Here is a 16,525-nt window from a genome sequence, read left to right as displayed (position 1 = left end):
GTGTGTGTGTGTGTGTCAGTGTTTATAAAGAGGCAGGTTTCAGCTCTCAGGAGCCTGGCAGAAGGGATCAGAAGTGAGTGGTTTCTTAGGTTTCCCAAACACATGCTTACTTATATACACATCACATGTTATATACACATCACATGTACACAAAGAACATTCAAGACACACCCCTGCCCTGACAGACAAACTGGCTTCTGCTCTAGTATTAGATATCAGCCAGGCCTACCTTTTATTTCTTCTGTGACCTTGGGCAAAATATCTTTTCCTTCCTGAACCCCAGCTTTCTCATTTGGAGAATGGAAATATTAATGTATCTGCTATACAGTGTGAATATGAAATGAGCTAGGTGGAATACATAACACAGCCAAGGTTTGGTTACTGGGATGTTCTTGTTGTCATAAATACAGATCCAGATACCACAAAGTAATGTACCCTGAGTAAGGTAAGGCTAACTTTAGGGAGAAAATGACCTTGTGGTGTTTGGTCCTCTCTGAAGCCAACACCCACTTCTGCCCAGCATAGACAGAGACCACAGTGCCTGTTTGAGGTGTGGAGGCCAAGGGAGCCTTCCATCCCCCACTTAGTATGTGTCTGGCTCAGCTGTCACCTGCTCAGCTGCTGCTGCCATCTGTCAGCACCCCTCTTGGCTTGGGGTTCCTAGAGGCTGAGTCTCCCATAGGGATCCCCTTTGGGTCATTCCAGTTCCCTGATGCTTGAGGAGAGAAAGCAAAGCCCCCCACAATCCTCTGTAAAAATGCCCCTGACACACCCAACTCCAATGGAGTGAGACACTAACATAAACATAGACAGAGTCTCAGGCGTGTGTTAGCACATTGCCCATGCATGCAAATAGGAGCTAACCAGGCTTCTGAGGACTTTTACTCTGGCGGGGGGCCCAGACTGGTACCACAGCCCAGAGGGGCTGTTTAGACAGCTGTAGAGGCCACAAAAGAGCTGCCTGTTGCTTCCGAGGCCCTGTGGTGGGTGTAGAGTCTCTTTAAGTCTGGGACTTGGGAGGGGGGCCTGGTTATTTCTGTTCTTGTTGGCAATACTAAGAGGGTGGAAGTTGACTGGCCCCATCATTAACCCTCTGCAGCCTGGACAAGTGGTTTTAGAAAATCCAAGATGAGGGGCCTGTGGCTAAGCCTGGTAGTGGGAATAAGTAGGAAGAAGAAAGTTGGTAGACAGACTCTGGCCTAGGGGTGACAGATACTGGTCCCCTCTTTGCCACCAGGTATCAAAAGCACGTGCACACATACCGCATTCTGCCAGACGGAGAGGATCTCCTGGCTGTGCAGGTAGGAGCTCAGACCTGTGACCTCTAATTTTGGTTTAGCCTCAGGCTTGGCGGCTTGCTGGCTGACTCTCCCATCCTTGTTGGTTCAGACCTCACAGGGTGTTCCTGTGCGCCGCTTCCAGACCCTGGGTGAGCTTATAGGCCTCTACGCCCAGCCCAACCAGGGTCTTGTTTGTGCTCTGCTGCTGCCTGTAGAGGGGGAGAGAGAGCCAGACCCACCAGATGACCGAGATGCCTCAGGTATTGCTCATCCTACAGCATGAAGAAAATCCCTTCCTTGGGCTGGGAAGATGATGGCTCAGTGGGTAGAACACCTGCTTGCCTTAAATGCCAGGGCCAGAGTTGGAGGTCAGATCCTCAGAACCCACCTAAAAGCTGGGTAGGTGTATTGGCCTTGAGTAGAGAATCTCTCGATATATAAATAAGGAAAAGTGTGATGGAGGAAGCGAGTTATCAGTCTCGAGCCTAGAGACACGCACATCCACCAATGCTAATGTATTCATACGTGCATAACACATATACATACATGCATGCATAATATATGCATATGCAAAGAGGGAAAGAAAATCCCTTCCTTGCCAGTTCCTTGCCTCCTTGTTTCTTCTTCCCATCCCCTCTTCCCAGGCCTACCTGCCTTGAAGTTCCATTCTCTCCTAACTGTGATGCCCACCCCTACCCTCCTTGCTGGGAAGTCTCTGATGGCTGTGGCATGTGTATCCCTGTCACATAACAATGAGTTCAAACTGCTGTCCCACTCTTCCCTATCCACAGATGTGGAGGATGAGAAGCCCCCACTACCCCCGCGCTCTGGCTCTACCAGTACTTCTGCCCCTGTGGGGCCCAGCAGCCCCTTGACAGCCCCGGAGACTTCCACAACTCCAGCAGCTGAGAGGTGAGAACCTCCCAGCCTTCTCTATACTGAACAGGAAGTTCCTTCTCTGAGAATTGTTTCCCCAGCTGACTGATCATCAAAGCTCACCCCTCCTAGGGACCCCATCCCCAGTCAGTCCCAGGGAGCGATACCCTGGCATATTTCTACTCTACTTGCGGCTAGTACTTGATATACTGGGGTCCTGGGTAGAGGAGAGTGCTTTGACAGTCAGCAGGACCTCCCCTGATACTTCGTCTCTCCTGGAAGCACTCCTAATGGACTCAGCACTGTGTCACATGAGTATCTGAAGGGCAGCTACGGGCTAGACCTGGAGGCTGTACGAGGAGGAGCCAGCAACTTGCCCCATCTCACCCGAACCCTTGTCACCTCGTGCCGAAGGCTACACAGGTACTAGAGATGGCTCAGCTCGTGGGCCACGGTCAGGTATCAGACCTTGGACAGTAAGCCACCCACTGTGTCCTGACTTCCTCCACTGTACCCTGTTCCTATATGCTGAAGGTGGCAGTGCCACACTCCGTGCCAACCGAACCCACTGTCTCCCCTAGTGAGGTGGATAAGGTCCTGTCAGGCCTGGAGATCCTGTCGAAAGTGTTTGACCAGCAGAGCTCGCCCATGGTGACCCGCCTTTTGCAGCAGCAGGTGGGATTGTAGGGAGGTCTCCAGGAGATGGGACATACCTTGGAGCTGTGTGTGGTGTGGGGCTTCTGCTTAGGAACCCTGTGTTACCACCCTTATTTCTCCCTGGCAGAGCTTACCACAGACTGGCGAGCAAGAGCTGGAGAGCCTCGTGCTGAAGCTATCTGTGCTAAAGGACTTCCTGTCAGGCATCCAGAAGAAGGTGGACGGACCTGCCCTCACATGCCCTGCAGTGACTTATCCCAGCATCCGAGGCGCCCCTCCCTGTCACGTCCCTCAGCAGGTCCCTTTACCTCACATTTTCCCTGCTCTCTCTAGGCCCTCAAGGCCCTGCAGGACATGAGCTCCACAGCACCTCCGGCTCCATTGCAGCCCTCCACACGAAAGGCCAAGACCATCCCCGTGCAGGCCTTTGAGGTACATGGAAGGTGGGGCCTCATAGGGTAAAAGGTGGCTGGCTGGAGGGGAAGAGGGCCCTGACTGTCTAAGGTCTCGTCAGCAGCCTTTGCACTCCTGGCTTACAGGTGAAGCTGGATGTGACACTGGGCGACCTGACCAAGATTGGGAAGTCCCAGAAGTTCACGCTGAGCGTGGATGTTGAGGGTGGGAGGCTGGTACTGCTAAGGAGACAGCGTGACTCCCAGGAGGACTGGACAACCTTCACACATGACCGAAGTGAGCTAGGGCCAGAGTTGGGAGCAGCGGGCAGGGCAAGGCCCTCGGTCTGGTAGCACAGGTTGGGGTGACTCCTCTTTTCTTACACTAGTCCGGCAGCTCATTAAATCCCAGCGTGTGCAGAACAAGCTGGGTGTCGTGTTTGAAAAGGAGAAAGATCGGACCCAGCGTAAGGACTTCATCTTTGTTAGTGCTCGGGTGAGTTGCTGCCTGTGCCAGAGTATTGGGGGGCTACTGGAGTATCCTTGGGATATTTCCTACTGGAATATGAGGCGCAGGCCCTGTTGTTCTTGGCAGGGAGTGTGTTGAGGGTAGACAGCACTTATTAGTGCTTTCATACTGAGTGTGCAGTGGGGAACCTCAGGGAAGACCCTACCCTTTGTTCATGATGCCTGCCATGAAGCAGGGGATCCCTGTGGAAGAGTGGGATTGCTGGGTGCCTACTGTCCCTCACTGACTACTGTGTGCCCTCTTCTCCCCCAACTCCCACTAGAAGCGAGAAGCCTTCTGCCAGCTTCTCCAGCTCATGAAGAACAAGCATTCCAAGCAAGATGAGCCCGACATGATCTCTGTCTTCATAGGCACCTGGAACATGGGTCAGGCCCAGGCTGGAGTTATGGTGGGAGAGGAGGCTAGCCCTGGGACAGGGGCATGACCCACACCTCTGATTCCTGCTGCCTCCCCTCCACCTTCAGGAAGTGTACCACCACCAAAAAACGTGACATCTTGGTTCACATCAAAGGGACTGGGGAAAGCTCTGGATGAGGTCACAGTGACTATACCCCACGATATCTATGTCTTTGGGACTCAGGAGAACTCAGTGGGTGACAAAGAGTGGCTGGATCTGCTGCGTGGGGGCCTCAAGGAGCTTACAGATCTGGATTACCGTCCGGTGAGGGGGTTATCTTGCCTGGTCTCCCTCCCCCCCCTTTTTTTTTTAAGATTTATTTATTACGTATACAGTGTTCTACCTGCATGTATGCCTGAAGGCCAGAAGAGGGCACCAGATCTCATTATAGATGGTTGTGAGCCATCATGTGGTTGCTAGGAATTGAACTCAGGACCTCTGGAAGAGCAGCCAGTGCTTTTAAGCTCTAAGCTATTTCTCCAGCCTGCCCCGTTCCTCATTGTCACAGACCTTGTGTTTTCTGCTTGACTTCATGACTAGCTCTGGGATGTATTGTTCTCATGGCTTCTCCTCTAAGCCCTGATGTCTCCTTTGGGAGACTGTGCTTGAATTTCATGAGTTATTCATGTCACAGGAAAGGGATAGCAAGCCTTCCTAACCCATGACTGACAAGACAGTGTAGTTGATAGGCATAGGGGATGTAGGCAGGGACCTTGGCCTGGGGCAAGGATGACCCCACACTCTCTCCATAGATTGCTATGCAGTCACTGTGGAACATCAAGGTGGCTGTGCTGGTCAAGCCAGAACATGAGAACCGCATCAGCCACGTCAGTACATCCAGTGTGAAGACTGGTATTGCCAACACCCTGGGTGAGCAGGGCAGGTGGGCCCCTGGGGGTGAAAAGTGCTTCTTTGTCCCTGTCTCCTCTCCATAGTCCCCTGCTTTTTGTGGTTCAGTTTTCTCATAAACGGGGCACTTTGAACTTTGAATGTTCTCAATCTAAATCTCTTCCAGCCCCAAGAAAGGTCACTAGGGAAGAAGTGTGTGTGTGTGTGTGTGTATGTGTGTGAGAGAGAGGGGGGAGAGGGAGAGAGAGGAGGGAGGGAGAGGGAGGGAGGAAGAGCGTGTGTATAAGTGTGTGTGAATGTGCATGCATGTTCTCTGTGTATATAGTGTTCTATATGTGTGTGAGTTCTGGAGGAAGGAGATTGCTGACTGTGCTGCTTGGAGGATAGAGGACCACTGGAATCCCTCTTTAGGTGACCCTTCTTTGGCCTTCCTCTCTTTTGCCCTGGCAGGGAACAAGGGAGCTGTGGGCGTTTCCTTCATGTTCAATGGCACCTCATTTGGCTTCGTGAATTGCCATCTCACCTCAGGGAATGAGAAGACGACTCGGTGAGAGGCACCATTTTTGTGTCTCCTTACTTACCCTCCATTCTCCTGAGACCCGTTCCTTTCCCCATATCCCAGGGCTTGACTTCCTACATTCCTATCCCCAGAGACCCCCTTCTCTCAGGACTCCTTGCTTATGCCTGACTATGGCCTTGTCCCCACCTGCTTCCTCCATTTGTAGGGAGGGATCCTCATCCCTGCCCCATCCATGACCCCAAAGCCTTACTACCTTTATGCTGCCTCTCTTTCCTGACTCTGGAGATCTGCCCTGGCTCCTCCACTGTAGGCGGAACCAGAATTATCTGGACATTCTGCGTCTCCTCTCGTTGGGTGATCGGCAGCTCAGTGCCTTTGACATCTCTTTGCGGTTCACTCATCTCTTCTGGTTTGGGGACCTTAACTACCGTTTAGACATGGATATCCAGGTGCCAGCAGGGCCTGCTGGGTGGCTATAAAGGAGGGCATTGGGAGAGGGGGTTTCTATGGCCCTTCTCGAGAGGCAAGCCTCTGGTGTTTGTATCTGCACCCCAGGAGATCCTGAACTACATTAGTAGGAGAGAGTTTGAGCCCCTGCTTAGGGTGGACCAGCTCAACCTGGAGCGGGAGAAGCATAAGGTCTTCCTTCGATTTAGTGAGTGAGGGCCTGGCAGTGTTCCCTGATGGTCCTGGGGTGTGGAGGATGCCTGGGTCTTTGGAGCTGTCTTTGGTCTTTGGACTTCACATGCTTTCTGCTCTCTTTAGGTGAGGAGGAGATATCTTTCCCACCCACCTACCGCTACGAGCGGGGTTCCCGGGACACGTACGCTTGGCACAAGCAGAAGCCAACTGGGGTGAGTGAAAAATACGGACTGGGGGAACCTCCCTCAGGTTTCAGAAAGTTAGCAGTAGGACATCAAGGATCTGGGTTTCTGCATTTATTACTCAAGCTTATATGGCTTCCCTAAAGCCTTTGAAGGTGATGTTGGATATTTTGGGAATCCAAGGAAGAGGCAGGTGCTGGGTCCAGTAACAGAGGAAGGGTAGGATTTTGTTAGTTCTGGGTGGGACCCTGTCAGGATCCCCAGCTGACAGGGCTGACCACATTGCCATTTCTGCCACAGGTCCGGACCAATGTGCCTTCGTGGTGTGACCGGATTCTATGGAAATCCTATCCTGAAACCCACATCATCTGCAATTCCTATGGTCAGCGCCTTGTGACAGGATGATGGGAGACGATGGGTGGTCTTTTTTTTGGGAAGTAGGAGCAGAAAGCACAGATAGTTCTCCTCTTATTTCTGTCCCCCTAAATAGGTTGCACTGATGACATTGTTACCAGTGACCATTCTCCTGTGTTTGGGACATTTGAGGTTGGAGTTACTTCCCAGTTCATCTCCAAGAAAGGTACCTATTCTGATATAAAGATGTGTGGGAGGGCCGGGCAGTGGTGGCACACGCCTTTAATCCCAGCACTTGGGAGGCAGAGGCAGGTGGATTTCTGAGTTCAAGGCCAGCCTGGTCTACAGAGTGAGTTCCAGGACAGGCAGGGCTATACAGGGAAATCCTGTCTCAAAAAAAAGATGTGTGGGAGGGCATAGACAGGGACCTAGTAGAGTGATATGTTTGACTGACCACACCTAGGTGTATGTGTGTGTTCTTATGAACACAGGAGTGTTTCTGAACCTATTGATATGTGAGGCTGTTTGTGCCTCAGTCATCAATGGAGGAACGACATACTGGTGTGTTTGTATCTGTCACACATGTGCCTTGAGAATGCCTGCAGATGTGGCATGGTGTTGGCAGACAAGCCTAGAGACACTCTGGTCCCCTAGTCCTCTGACATGAACCTTCCATGCTTGGCATGTTTTCTATTTTTTTAAGATCTATATTATGTATATGAGTACACTGTAGCCGTCTTCAGACGCACCAGAAGAGGGCATCAGATTCCATTTACAGATGGCTTTGAGCCACCATGTGGTTTCTGGGACTTGAACTCAGGGCCTCTGAAAGAGCAGTCAGTGCTCTTAACCACTGAGCCATCTCTCCAGCCCTTAGCTGTCTTTCTGCATGTCTTTCTATATGGATTTGTAGGCCTTGCTATTAGTTTAGGATTGGGAGATTCCTCTTTGCCTTATTTCCAGATCTGCTAGGACCTCTTATTTTTTCTGTCCTAAGTGTCAGCATCCTGACTCTTTTGCCCACAATTCTTAGGTCTCTCTAAGACCTCAGACCAGGCTTACATTGAGTTTGAGAGCATCGAGGCCATTGTGAAGACAGCCAGCCGCACCAAGTTCTTCATTGAGTTCTATTCTACCTGCTTGGAAGGTCAGAGGGGGCTGTTGTTGGCTGTGGGCCATGAGAGAGTGGGATGTCAAATGCTGCCCAGAGTGGTCAGCCCTAGTCATGTCCTCCCGCTTCACCACAGAGTACAAGAAGAGCTTCGAGAATGATGCTCAGAGCAGCGACAACATCAATTTCCTCAAGGTGCAGTGGTCCTCCCGCCAGCTGCCCACGGTGAGGCTATAGCCTGGGCCCACACTTGTAGATGAAGGGATTACAAAGAGCAAGGGGTTCCTTGGGAGGAGGGTGAGGCTGGAGGGGATGCCAAGTGTATGCTTTTGCACACAAGGATAAAGAAAGTTGTATCTTTGGGAGCTATGGAGCCAAGTTTTAGTTGCTTATTCATTTGTTTAATAAATGCTTCCAGAACCTTTGGTAAATGTCTAGTATTTGGTAAATGTCCACTGAGCGCACAGAAATTTAATTGTAGTGATGTTAAATGCTTTGAAAGGACACACATTCTTTAAGACAAGCCTTAGGGCAAGGAGTGAGTGGTGCCAGGATTGCTATGGGAAGGGCAAGATGGGACATCTAGGGGATTGTTCCTCACTGGGCCGTTCTGTTCCTCAGCTCAAACCAATTCTGGCTGACATTGAGTACTTGCAGGATCAGCATCTCCTGCTCACAGTCAAGTCCATGGATGGCTACGAATCCTATGGTGAGGAGCAAGAAGTACTCAGGGCGACAAGAAACCAGGTAGCTCCCTAAAAAGGTCTGACAGTTTGCTGTTCTGTTGCATCTCCTCCTTAGGGGAGTGTGTGGTTGCACTCAAATCCATGATTGGCAGCACGGCCCAGCAGTTCCTGACCTTCCTGTCCCACCGTGGAGAGGAGACAGGCAACATCCGTGGCTCCATGAAGGTGCGGGTGCCCACGGAGCGCCTGGGCACCCGTGAGCGGCTCTATGGTGGGGGTTCCATTGGGCAGGGCGTGGGTGGGGCATGCGATGTAGTGGTTTGGGGCAGGTGTAGGAGGAGCAGACCCAGGGTGGCAGCATGTTGGAATCCTGTGATAGTGGGAAGTTCTGCAGCCTTGACTGAGTTGGGTCTACCCTGAGGAACAGCTGGGAAGGGACGAGGCATTCCCAGTGCCCATTAAGATTCCTGGGATTCACGGCCCCAAGTCCTCTCTGTTTCCCTTCTCTGTGTTTCCCCAGAATGGATTAGCATTGATAAGGATGACACAGGAGCCAAAAGCAAGATTCCTTCAGTGTCGAGAGGCAGCCAGGAGCACAGGTGAGCTGGGCTTATGTTCTCCCAGGAGGGGACACTTGGGAGTCCCTGATCAGCCCCACATCTTTTCTCTGTTCTGAACTCCTTGCAGATCTGGGAGCCGCAAGCCAGCTTCCACCGAGGCTTCTTGTCCTCTGTCCAAGTTGTTTGAAGAGCCTGAAAAGCCACCACCAACGGGCAGGCCCCCAGCCCCACCTCGGGCAGTTCCTAGGGAGGAGCCCTTGAACCCCAGGTGAAAGGAGAAACTTGCTATCCCCTGAGTTTCCATTACTCTGCCTGGCTGTCAGGGCTGAGTGCTCTGACCTCCAAGTCAAAGGGAACCCAATTAGTCTTTTCTCTCAACTCTGCCTTTTAAAAAAAACGGATGTAGAGCCGGGCAGTGGTGGCGCACTTGGGAGGGGCTAAATTGTGAGGGCCTTTCAAATGGGAACCTGGGCCTGAGTTAGGGCTCCACAGAGGATTCTCTCCTGGAGACCTTTCTGATCTCTAGTCGCCCTTCTCAGGCTGCGATCACTGCTTCACCCATTTGAGGTCAGGTTTCCGTTATAAAAATCATTAAAGAGCAGAGAATGTGAGCAAGTGGGGAAAGGAGGTAGGGTTTTACCTTCAACACTTCCCCTCAAGGGCTGGAAGAGAGCAAGTGACTTACTCAAGGTCATGTGCAAGTGTGGGACCAGGGCAGGGCCCTTGTCACTTCTCCCCAGCTCCCTCTCCTACACCCACTGTCTTTACCTTGGGTCCTTTACCTTGGTTTTCCTGTTCCCCATCCAGGTTGAAGGGATCAGAGGGGACACCTGAGCAGGAAGGAGTAGCAGCCCCTCCGCCCAAGAACAGCTTCAATAACCCTGCCTACTACGTCCTTGAAGGGGTCCCACATCAGCTGCTGCCCCTGGAGCCACCCTCACTTGCCAGGGCCCCTCTCCCACCTGCCACCAAGAACAAAGTGGCCATCACAGTGCCTGCTCCTCAGCTTGGGCGCCACCGGACCCCTCGTGTGGGAGAGGGAAGCTCATCGGATGAGGACTCTGGGGGCACGCTGCCTCCTCCAGACTTCCCACCTCCACCACTGCCAGACTCTGCCATCTTTCTGCCCCCTAACCTGGATCCTTTGTCAATGCCAGTGGTCAGGGGCCGAAGTGGGGTTGAGGCCCGTGGCCCACCACCTCCCAAGGCCCATCCAAGGCCGCCACTACCGCCAGGCACCTCACCTGCCAGTACTTTTTTGGGAGAGGTTGCAAGTGGGGATGACCGATCTTGCTCAGTACTGCAGATGGCCAAAACACTCAGTGAGGTAGATTATGCTCCTGGGCCTGGACGATCAGCACTCCTCCCCAACCCCTTGGAATTGCAGCCTCCCCGAGGGCCCTCAGACTATGGCCGGCCTCTCAGCTTCCCTCCACCCCGCATCCGGGAGAGCATCCAAGAAGACTTGGCAGAGGAGGTGTGTTAGACCGGAGCTAGCTGGTTATGTGTACCTGATAGGTGTTCCTTTATTCTTCCACTCAGCAGTCACTGGTGTCTACAGCCCCCTTTGCTTGTAGCTGGTTAATGATTCTTTTGGGGGACACATGAATCAGCTCCATCCCTTGCCTCATTTCCCCTCAGAGCATGGGTAGAATGTGGCTGTTTGCTTGTGTTTCTGTGAGGAGCCACCCTTAGTTCTCCCCGCTAACATGCCCTATTCCCTTAGGCTCCGTGCCCGCAGGGCGGGCGGGCCAGCGGGCTGGGAGAGGCGGGCATGGGTGCCTGGCTGCGGGCCATCGGCTTGGAGCGCTATGAGGAGGGCCTGGTGCACAATGGCTGGGACGACCTGGAGTTTCTCAGGTGGGGGCGGGGCTGGAGGTGGATAGGGCGGGGTGTGTGGTCTCAAGGGTGGGGTTTCGGGCCCTTTAGGACCTCCTAGCCCATCTCTTAGCCTTTCTTATTCCTGCAGTGACATCACTGAGGAAGACCTAGAGGAAGCTGGGGTGCAGGATCCTGCTCACAAGCGCCTTCTTCTGGACACCCTGCAGCTCAGCAAATGATAGCAGAGATGCCGCCAAGCAGCAAAAGCAGAGCTGGAAGGGCACGTGCAACGCGGGGTTGAAAGTTCTGAGCCGTGTGGCAGCACGTCTCTATCTATTGGGGATCAGAGTTCCCTACTGCCCAGTTGTTTGGGACGTCCTAGTTAGAACACCATGCTCCCCACCTAGCTTTTAGGCTCAGGGTCCAGGGGTTTAGTCGTCTGTGGTAATTGTGCAGCACAGTGGTTACTCTGGTGCCGACACCTCCTTGCCTCAGGGTTGTTCGCGGGGATGGGTTGGGCACATCTGGGTCCTAACTTCCACAGATGTTTCCACCTCCCTCCCTCGGGCCTGAACCACAGGGGAAGAGTTCCTCGAAACTCCTACTGTGGGGATGTCTATCCGTCCGGAAATGAAGGAAGAGCCCAGGACCGGGCTGGATTTATTTAAAATTTTCTGTGTGGGTTTTGGGAAGGGAGGGCACGTTAATTTTATTGGGGTGGGGCAGGACCTCGGCCATTAAAAATGCCAAATTGCCTAGTTCTGGCTGTTCCTCTAGTCCGAAGAAGCGCCTTGCCCAGGAAGTGCAAGGCAGCCTGCTGTTGGAGGGAGTGAGCCTCTCGGGTTGGCGCCGCACCAGAGGACAGTGCTGCAGTTTATCCCGTCTTAGGCACTCAGAAAGGTTGCCGGCTTGATGTCTTCAATAAATTAAGTTTTATTTGGATTGAGCAAAATCACCTTAATAAATTACACGTTTTTTTTTTTTCAAAGAAAAAAATAAAGCAAAAGGAAAACCACTTTGTTCCGTTCCCCGACGGCTCTTCCCCTCTAGTGTCTAACCTCTGCGCCATACTGGCTAGGGATGGGAGGTGACTCGTTAGGGTGGGATTGGCGGTGGGACTCTTCAGGTTGCTTGATTTCAAGGAGTGAGTGGCCCAGCTGGCTGAAAAGTCGTAGGAGCTGTTGGCTCGGCTTCTTAGTACCCTTTATGATTGGGCACTGAGTAAGGGACAGGTGTAATTTGATCCCTGTTCCTAAGAAAACCTAGCAAGAAAGGGCTTCCGGCCGCCCTGGAGAGGGGTCCGGGTGATTAGTACTCCAGACCAGAGTGGCCCTGGCTTGTTTTACCACGAAGGGGGGCCAGGTCTAGGGATCAGACGCTGGGTAGTGAGGACGACAGGGAGTTTCCAGGCAGGCTGCCGGGATAGGGAGGGATAATGTCAGGTCCGGTAGGGTAGGGGTGTCTCTCTCGGGGCAGGCTGGTTGCCTACAGATGCCCGCGGCTAGAAGAGGTTTGTCTTCAGGGCGGGTCCGGGCTTCCGGTGAAAGGAGGACAGAACTCCAGAGAAAGGACCGGGCCCGGGCTCCGCCGGCTGCCAGGCCTTAAGCAGCTCCGCTGCGCCCGTGCCGGGGCCGCCACCCCCACCGCCCGCCACTCCTGCCCACAACGCGCCCTTGAGTGGCTGGGGCCCGGGCCCGGAGCCCAGAGCGGCGGGCAGAGGGCTGGGGCTCAGGCGCGGGCTGGCCAGGCTGGGTGCAGGGGGCGGCGGCGGCAGCGACGCGGTGCTGTCGGGCGTGGGGCTGCATGTGGACTCCTTGGAGTCGTCGTCCTCCGACGAGCAACGCGCCTCGCCCTTTTTGGCGCCCGTCGCTCCCGCCGCGCCTTTGGCGCTGGCTGCTCGCTCCTGTTTGCGGAACTTGGCCCGGCGGTTCTGGAACCAGACCTGTGGGCACAGGGGCCAGTTAGCCCAGAGGACGGTCATGCGGGACACTTCAGCCTCAGGCGGATAGGCGCGTGTAAGCCCTCCGACCAGAAAGGACCGGTCTCGGATCATTACCAGTCAGAGGTCTACAGATTTCTACCCTCCAGCGCTCCACTCGGCGCCACGTCCATTCTTCCCGTCTTTGGTGCCCCATCCAACAGACCCATGGGTTTTTGTACTTGGAATCTGTTCACCCATAGACCCTGTGGCTTCTCTGCATTTTGGTCTCTTGGAGGGGGCTCTAGTCAGTCTTATCACTCTAGCTCTACTATTTAGGAAGCTAGGGCATCCTAGGACCCTGAGGAGTGGTTTGGGGCGCTAGGGGGACCTTTTGTACAGGGTCCCCCTGTCAAAACGGGCCAGCCGGATTTGAATACCTAGGTCTCTGTCGTCCGACCTGCAGCCGCCTCAGATTTAAACTTTCCTAAATCAGGAGTTTGACACAGGTACATCATCTGGAAGTACTGATTGGCCTGGTCAACCCACCGCCTTGCTTCCTAGCTTCAGGGTAAAAATTCATAAACCTCCGACTTAGCGAGGGGAAGGCAAATTGAAGCTGCCTTGCTCCAGTCTTCTAAGAGCCCACGTCCTAGCCCCGCTGCCTCCCTTGGCTGCTCAGCCACACCCGGACTGTCTTGGCTTGCAGACTCCAGCAGCCTCCTCTAGCAAGCGCGTGCATAGCACGTGTATCCACGCACCTGCACGCGAGCCTCTGTGAGGTCGATCTTGAGCGCCAGTTCCTCACGAGTGTAAATGTCCGGGTAGTGGGTCTCGGCGAAGACGCGCTCCAACTCCTTGAGCTGAGCACTCGTGAACGTTGTGCGGATGCGCCGCTGCTTGCGCTTCTCATGCAGGCCAGAAGGCTCCGGGAAGAACTTGTAGGGAACTGCGGGTGCGTGCGCGAGGGAAGGGGCAATGAAAGTGGAGGGCGTGAGAAGCTGATCTCAGTCCCTACACCCCTGTGTCCCGCCCTAGAGAAAATCGCGCATAACCCCTCCCTCCCCTCGATTTGGTCCTCAATAGCTTCCTGTCAAGTGTCCCTAACGCTGAATCATCAAGGAGCTTAAGAGGTCCCAGAAACAAACCAGAAGCTCCAACTAAGGGTCCGTCCATATTTTCCCCACCTTCTTTCAACCCCTTCCACTCCGTTGGCCTCTCTCGGCCTCCTACCCTCACGGTGGCATTTCTCCTCAGGCACCTTTCCTGGGAAACTGTAGGTCCTGTTCTCTGATCACAGGAGCAGGGTATGTCTGCTAGATCTCATCAGCACCAGAGTCTCTCCACTACTCAGTCTTGGGCCTTGGCTGTGCCATTGAGATTTCTCCAGGCAGGTCTACTTTAGACTCTGTATACTGATGGGATTCCCTTTCTCCTCAGCCCATCTCTCTCTTTCCTAAGCTTTATTTCCTCAGTCCTGCCTCTCATCCATGGTCTGTATTCTTCTCCAGGTATTTCCGCTTCCCTTCCTCCATCCGAATCTCTCTTCAAGTTTCCCCTTCTGGATCCACTGTTCTTTGTGCCCATCGAAGACCGCTTCTTATTCCTTCTTACTCAAGTTTTTCTATTTTCTTTGTCCCCTTTCTCCCACTCAGTCACCTATGTCCCACTTCCTCTAAGCCTATCCCAGCCCCTCCCTCACCATCTTTCTACACCCCACTCAGACACCATCTCTGAATCCTTGTATCTAAGTCTGGTTTAAATCTCCATGTTTTTCATGGGGTCCCCCAATCACTGTCTTTGCCCCATCTTCCCAAATTCTTCTCTTCAGCACTCCATCTTTCCTTCCCTCTCGATGATTTCTTTTCAGGCTCCTTTGGTCCCCATCTTCCATAAGGAGTATTCCCATCATCTGGTTCTTATCTCGTTTTCCAACACTGCGCACCCATTCCTCTCAGGGTGCTTCCATCTCTCCGTACCTTATCCCACCCACAGTCTCACAGACCTTTTTCTCAAGGGTCTATCTTCCTACTTCCTGTTCCCAGTTATGGAATCCCCATCCCTGCCTGGTCCAGCACCACCAGTCTTCCCAACCCCATTTTGGTCTACTGCCGCATCTTAATGGTTATTATTTCCTAAATTAAGGTATTTACCACACCAACAAACCCCAGTCCTCCTTTCCGGTTCCTGTGATCTTTCTGGGGGGTAGAGGGGGTGGCAAGAACTAAGAAAGGATGAAGCCGGGTGGGGCATGCTGGGACACTGACAGAAGGCATAGGGATGCCTAAAAGGCCAAGTGACATTGAGGGTTTGGACCCGGACTTGCTTGGATCAAAGGACTCGAGGGTGGAGGATCTGCTCCTGGGTTTTGTAGAGCTGTAGTCCGGGATGGGGGTGGGGGGGAATGAGGAAATGAAAGTGGTCCAAATGATAGAGGCTCCTTTTCTGTGGCTATGGGAACTGTTTGTTGGTGGTGCAGTAAGGTTTGGGCCCAGGCAGGACAGACATGTCTAAGACAGGGCAAGATGAGGCTAGAAAGAAGATATTAAGGCTCTAGAAAGGGTCCCATTTGGGCAGCTCAGCATCAGCAGGGATCTTTGTTGAGGGTGGCATCATCCAGGACACAGGTGGTAAGAATGAGAGTTGACTGGACTCAGCTGGAAGCCCGTTCTGAGGATTCAGGGGATGGAGAGGTTTGGTGGTCACCTTTGTAGGTGGGGAGGGGAAGGCCTAGTGAGAGGCCCAAGAGTGGACCAGAGTTTGGCACTGAGAAAAAGGAACCGTAGGAACAAGAGGGTGCGGCTCATCCCTGACAAGAAGAAACTCCTCTTACCGGGGGTCTCAAAGTACATTGGAGGAGTCTAGCCAGATGCATGGGTAGGGGTGGCTTGTAGGTTCAGTCACAACCACTTGCAGAGTAGGAAAGGGAGTTGGGGTTCCATCGGGTTTGGAGGTAGGGTTGGGACGGGACTGCGCTCACCTGCCGAGTAGGGTGCGGGCTGGTGGTCGCGTAGGGCGCCAAGCGCACAGTTGGAGGAGCCGAGCGCGGGGCAAGGTGGCCCCGCGGCAGGGAAGGCAGGCCGCAGGGGACTGTATTGGAAGCCTCCAGGCTGGCTGCAGGCGCCGAAGTCACCGTAGGCGGACGCCTCCATGGCCGCCACGCACGAATCGTACGAATTGAGGTAGGAGTAGTCCATCGGCCCGAGGGGGCGGGGGCGGGGGCCGGGCCGGGCCGGGTCTGGTTGGGGTCGGGGTCCCGGGCTGGGTGGAGTTCGGGATGGAGATTCGAGCTCCAGGCGCAGAGGACCTGAGACCCGCTCTGGACGCCCGAGAGTCCGCCCGCCCCGTCGCGGCCCGCACTCTGCCCCGGTGCAACGCAAGTGCAGTGCCGCCAGCCCGCGCGCCTTTTAACGCGCAGGACCCCGCGGAGGGGGCGAGGCGGGGCGAGCTCCGCGGGGCGGGGCCTGAGCGGCCCAGACCCCGCCCCTAGCCACCCTGGTCCCCCAACCCCAAAGGGCCTCCTTCTTAGGGCTCCCGAGGTGCAGGCCGAGCATCGTGGGAGCCCATCCCGAGAGTCCCTTATCCAGTCCCAATCCGGCCTAGACCTTCGATCTCTATACAACATGCCCAGCAGGAGGGTCCCGACCTCGTTCCTGGGCCTCCCACCTGCGGCCCCGTGGAAGCTAGGGAGGCAGGCCCTGCGGTGCTGGTGTGAAGAAGTTAATTCAATTCTCCCAGATAACCGAATTAT

General features: G+C 54.0%; 2 protein-coding genes across 7 annotated transcripts in view; one reads left to right on the top strand and one right to left on the bottom strand.

Moving 5' to 3' along the window:
- Inppl1 (inositol polyphosphate phosphatase like 1) overlaps positions 1-11,871 on the top strand; it is a 14,781-nt gene extending 2,910 nt beyond the window's left edge. For 3 of the 6 annotated variants that reach the window (XM_031387601.1, XM_031387600.1, XM_031387599.1), the window contains exons 3-29: positions 1,238-1,301; positions 1,390-1,540; positions 2,072-2,192; positions 2,439-2,579; positions 2,738-2,831; positions 2,941-3,030; positions 3,147-3,256; positions 3,328-3,503; positions 3,595-3,701; positions 3,997-4,099; positions 4,199-4,395; positions 4,884-5,001; positions 5,431-5,527; positions 5,811-5,949; positions 6,056-6,155; positions 6,266-6,354; positions 6,625-6,706; positions 6,815-6,904; positions 7,712-7,825; positions 7,926-8,014; positions 8,411-8,498; positions 8,591-8,746; positions 8,996-9,074; positions 9,163-9,303; positions 9,843-10,512; positions 10,762-10,895; positions 11,005-11,871. In XM_031387601.1, coding sequence (XP_031243461.1) covers positions 1,238-1,301; positions 1,390-1,540; positions 2,072-2,192; positions 2,439-2,579; positions 2,738-2,831; positions 2,941-3,030; positions 3,147-3,256; positions 3,328-3,503; positions 3,595-3,701; positions 3,997-4,099; positions 4,199-4,395; positions 4,884-5,001; positions 5,431-5,527; positions 5,811-5,949; positions 6,056-6,155; positions 6,266-6,354; positions 6,625-6,706; positions 6,815-6,904; positions 7,712-7,825; positions 7,926-8,014; positions 8,411-8,498; positions 8,591-8,746; positions 8,996-9,074; positions 9,163-9,303; positions 9,843-10,512; positions 10,762-10,895; positions 11,005-11,095 — 3,631 coding nt within the window. In that variant the 3' untranslated portion in view covers positions 11,096-11,871. The remainder of the gene's footprint in view (positions 1-1,237; positions 1,302-1,389; positions 1,541-2,071; positions 2,193-2,438; positions 2,580-2,737; positions 2,832-2,940; positions 3,031-3,146; positions 3,257-3,327; positions 3,504-3,594; positions 3,702-3,996; positions 4,100-4,198; positions 4,396-4,883; positions 5,002-5,430; positions 5,528-5,810; positions 5,950-6,055; positions 6,156-6,265; positions 6,355-6,624; positions 6,707-6,814; positions 6,905-7,711; positions 7,826-7,925; positions 8,015-8,410; positions 8,499-8,590; positions 8,747-8,995; positions 9,075-9,162; positions 9,304-9,842; positions 10,513-10,761; positions 10,896-11,004) is intronic. The other 3 variants (XM_031387603.1, XM_031387602.1, XM_031387604.1) reach the window with 3 other exon arrangements.
- On the bottom strand, positions 11,770-16,150 carry Phox2a (paired like homeobox 2A). The gene is made up of 3 exons (XM_031387605.1): positions 15,755-16,150; positions 13,536-13,723; positions 11,770-12,798 (listed from the first exon to the last, which is right to left on the bottom strand). Exons 1-3 carry the CDS (start codon positions 15,969-15,971, stop codon positions 12,358-12,360), a joined length of 846 nt encoding a protein of 281 aa, XP_031243465.1. The 5' UTR covers positions 15,972-16,150; the 3' UTR covers positions 11,770-12,357.
- Between the last annotated feature and the right edge of the window lie 375 nt (positions 16,151-16,525).

This window comes from Mastomys coucha, unplaced genomic scaffold (genome assembly GCF_008632895.1).
Source record: "Mastomys coucha isolate ucsf_1 unplaced genomic scaffold, UCSF_Mcou_1 pScaffold21, whole genome shotgun sequence".
Taxonomy (NCBI): domain Eukaryota; kingdom Metazoa; phylum Chordata; class Mammalia; order Rodentia; family Muridae; genus Mastomys; species Mastomys coucha.
The sequence above is the reverse complement of the archived record's forward strand: the minus strand, read 5'-3'. Positions and strand labels throughout refer to the sequence as shown.

Bases quoted from the DNA above. Each gene is read 5' to 3' on its own strand.
- Phox2a (XM_031387605.1), bottom strand. From the start codon at position 15,971: ATGGACTACTCCTACCTCAATTCGTACGATTCGTGCGTGGCGGCCATG. The intron at 13,724-15,754 runs GTGAGCGCAGTC...ACGCACCCGCAG, and splicing joins GCCCGCACCCTACTCGGCAG to TTCCCTACAAGTTCTTCCCG. The intron at 12,799-13,535 runs GTGCGTGGATAC...CTGTGCCCACAG, and splicing joins TCACAGAGGCTCGCGTGCAG to GTCTGGTTCCAGAACCGCCG.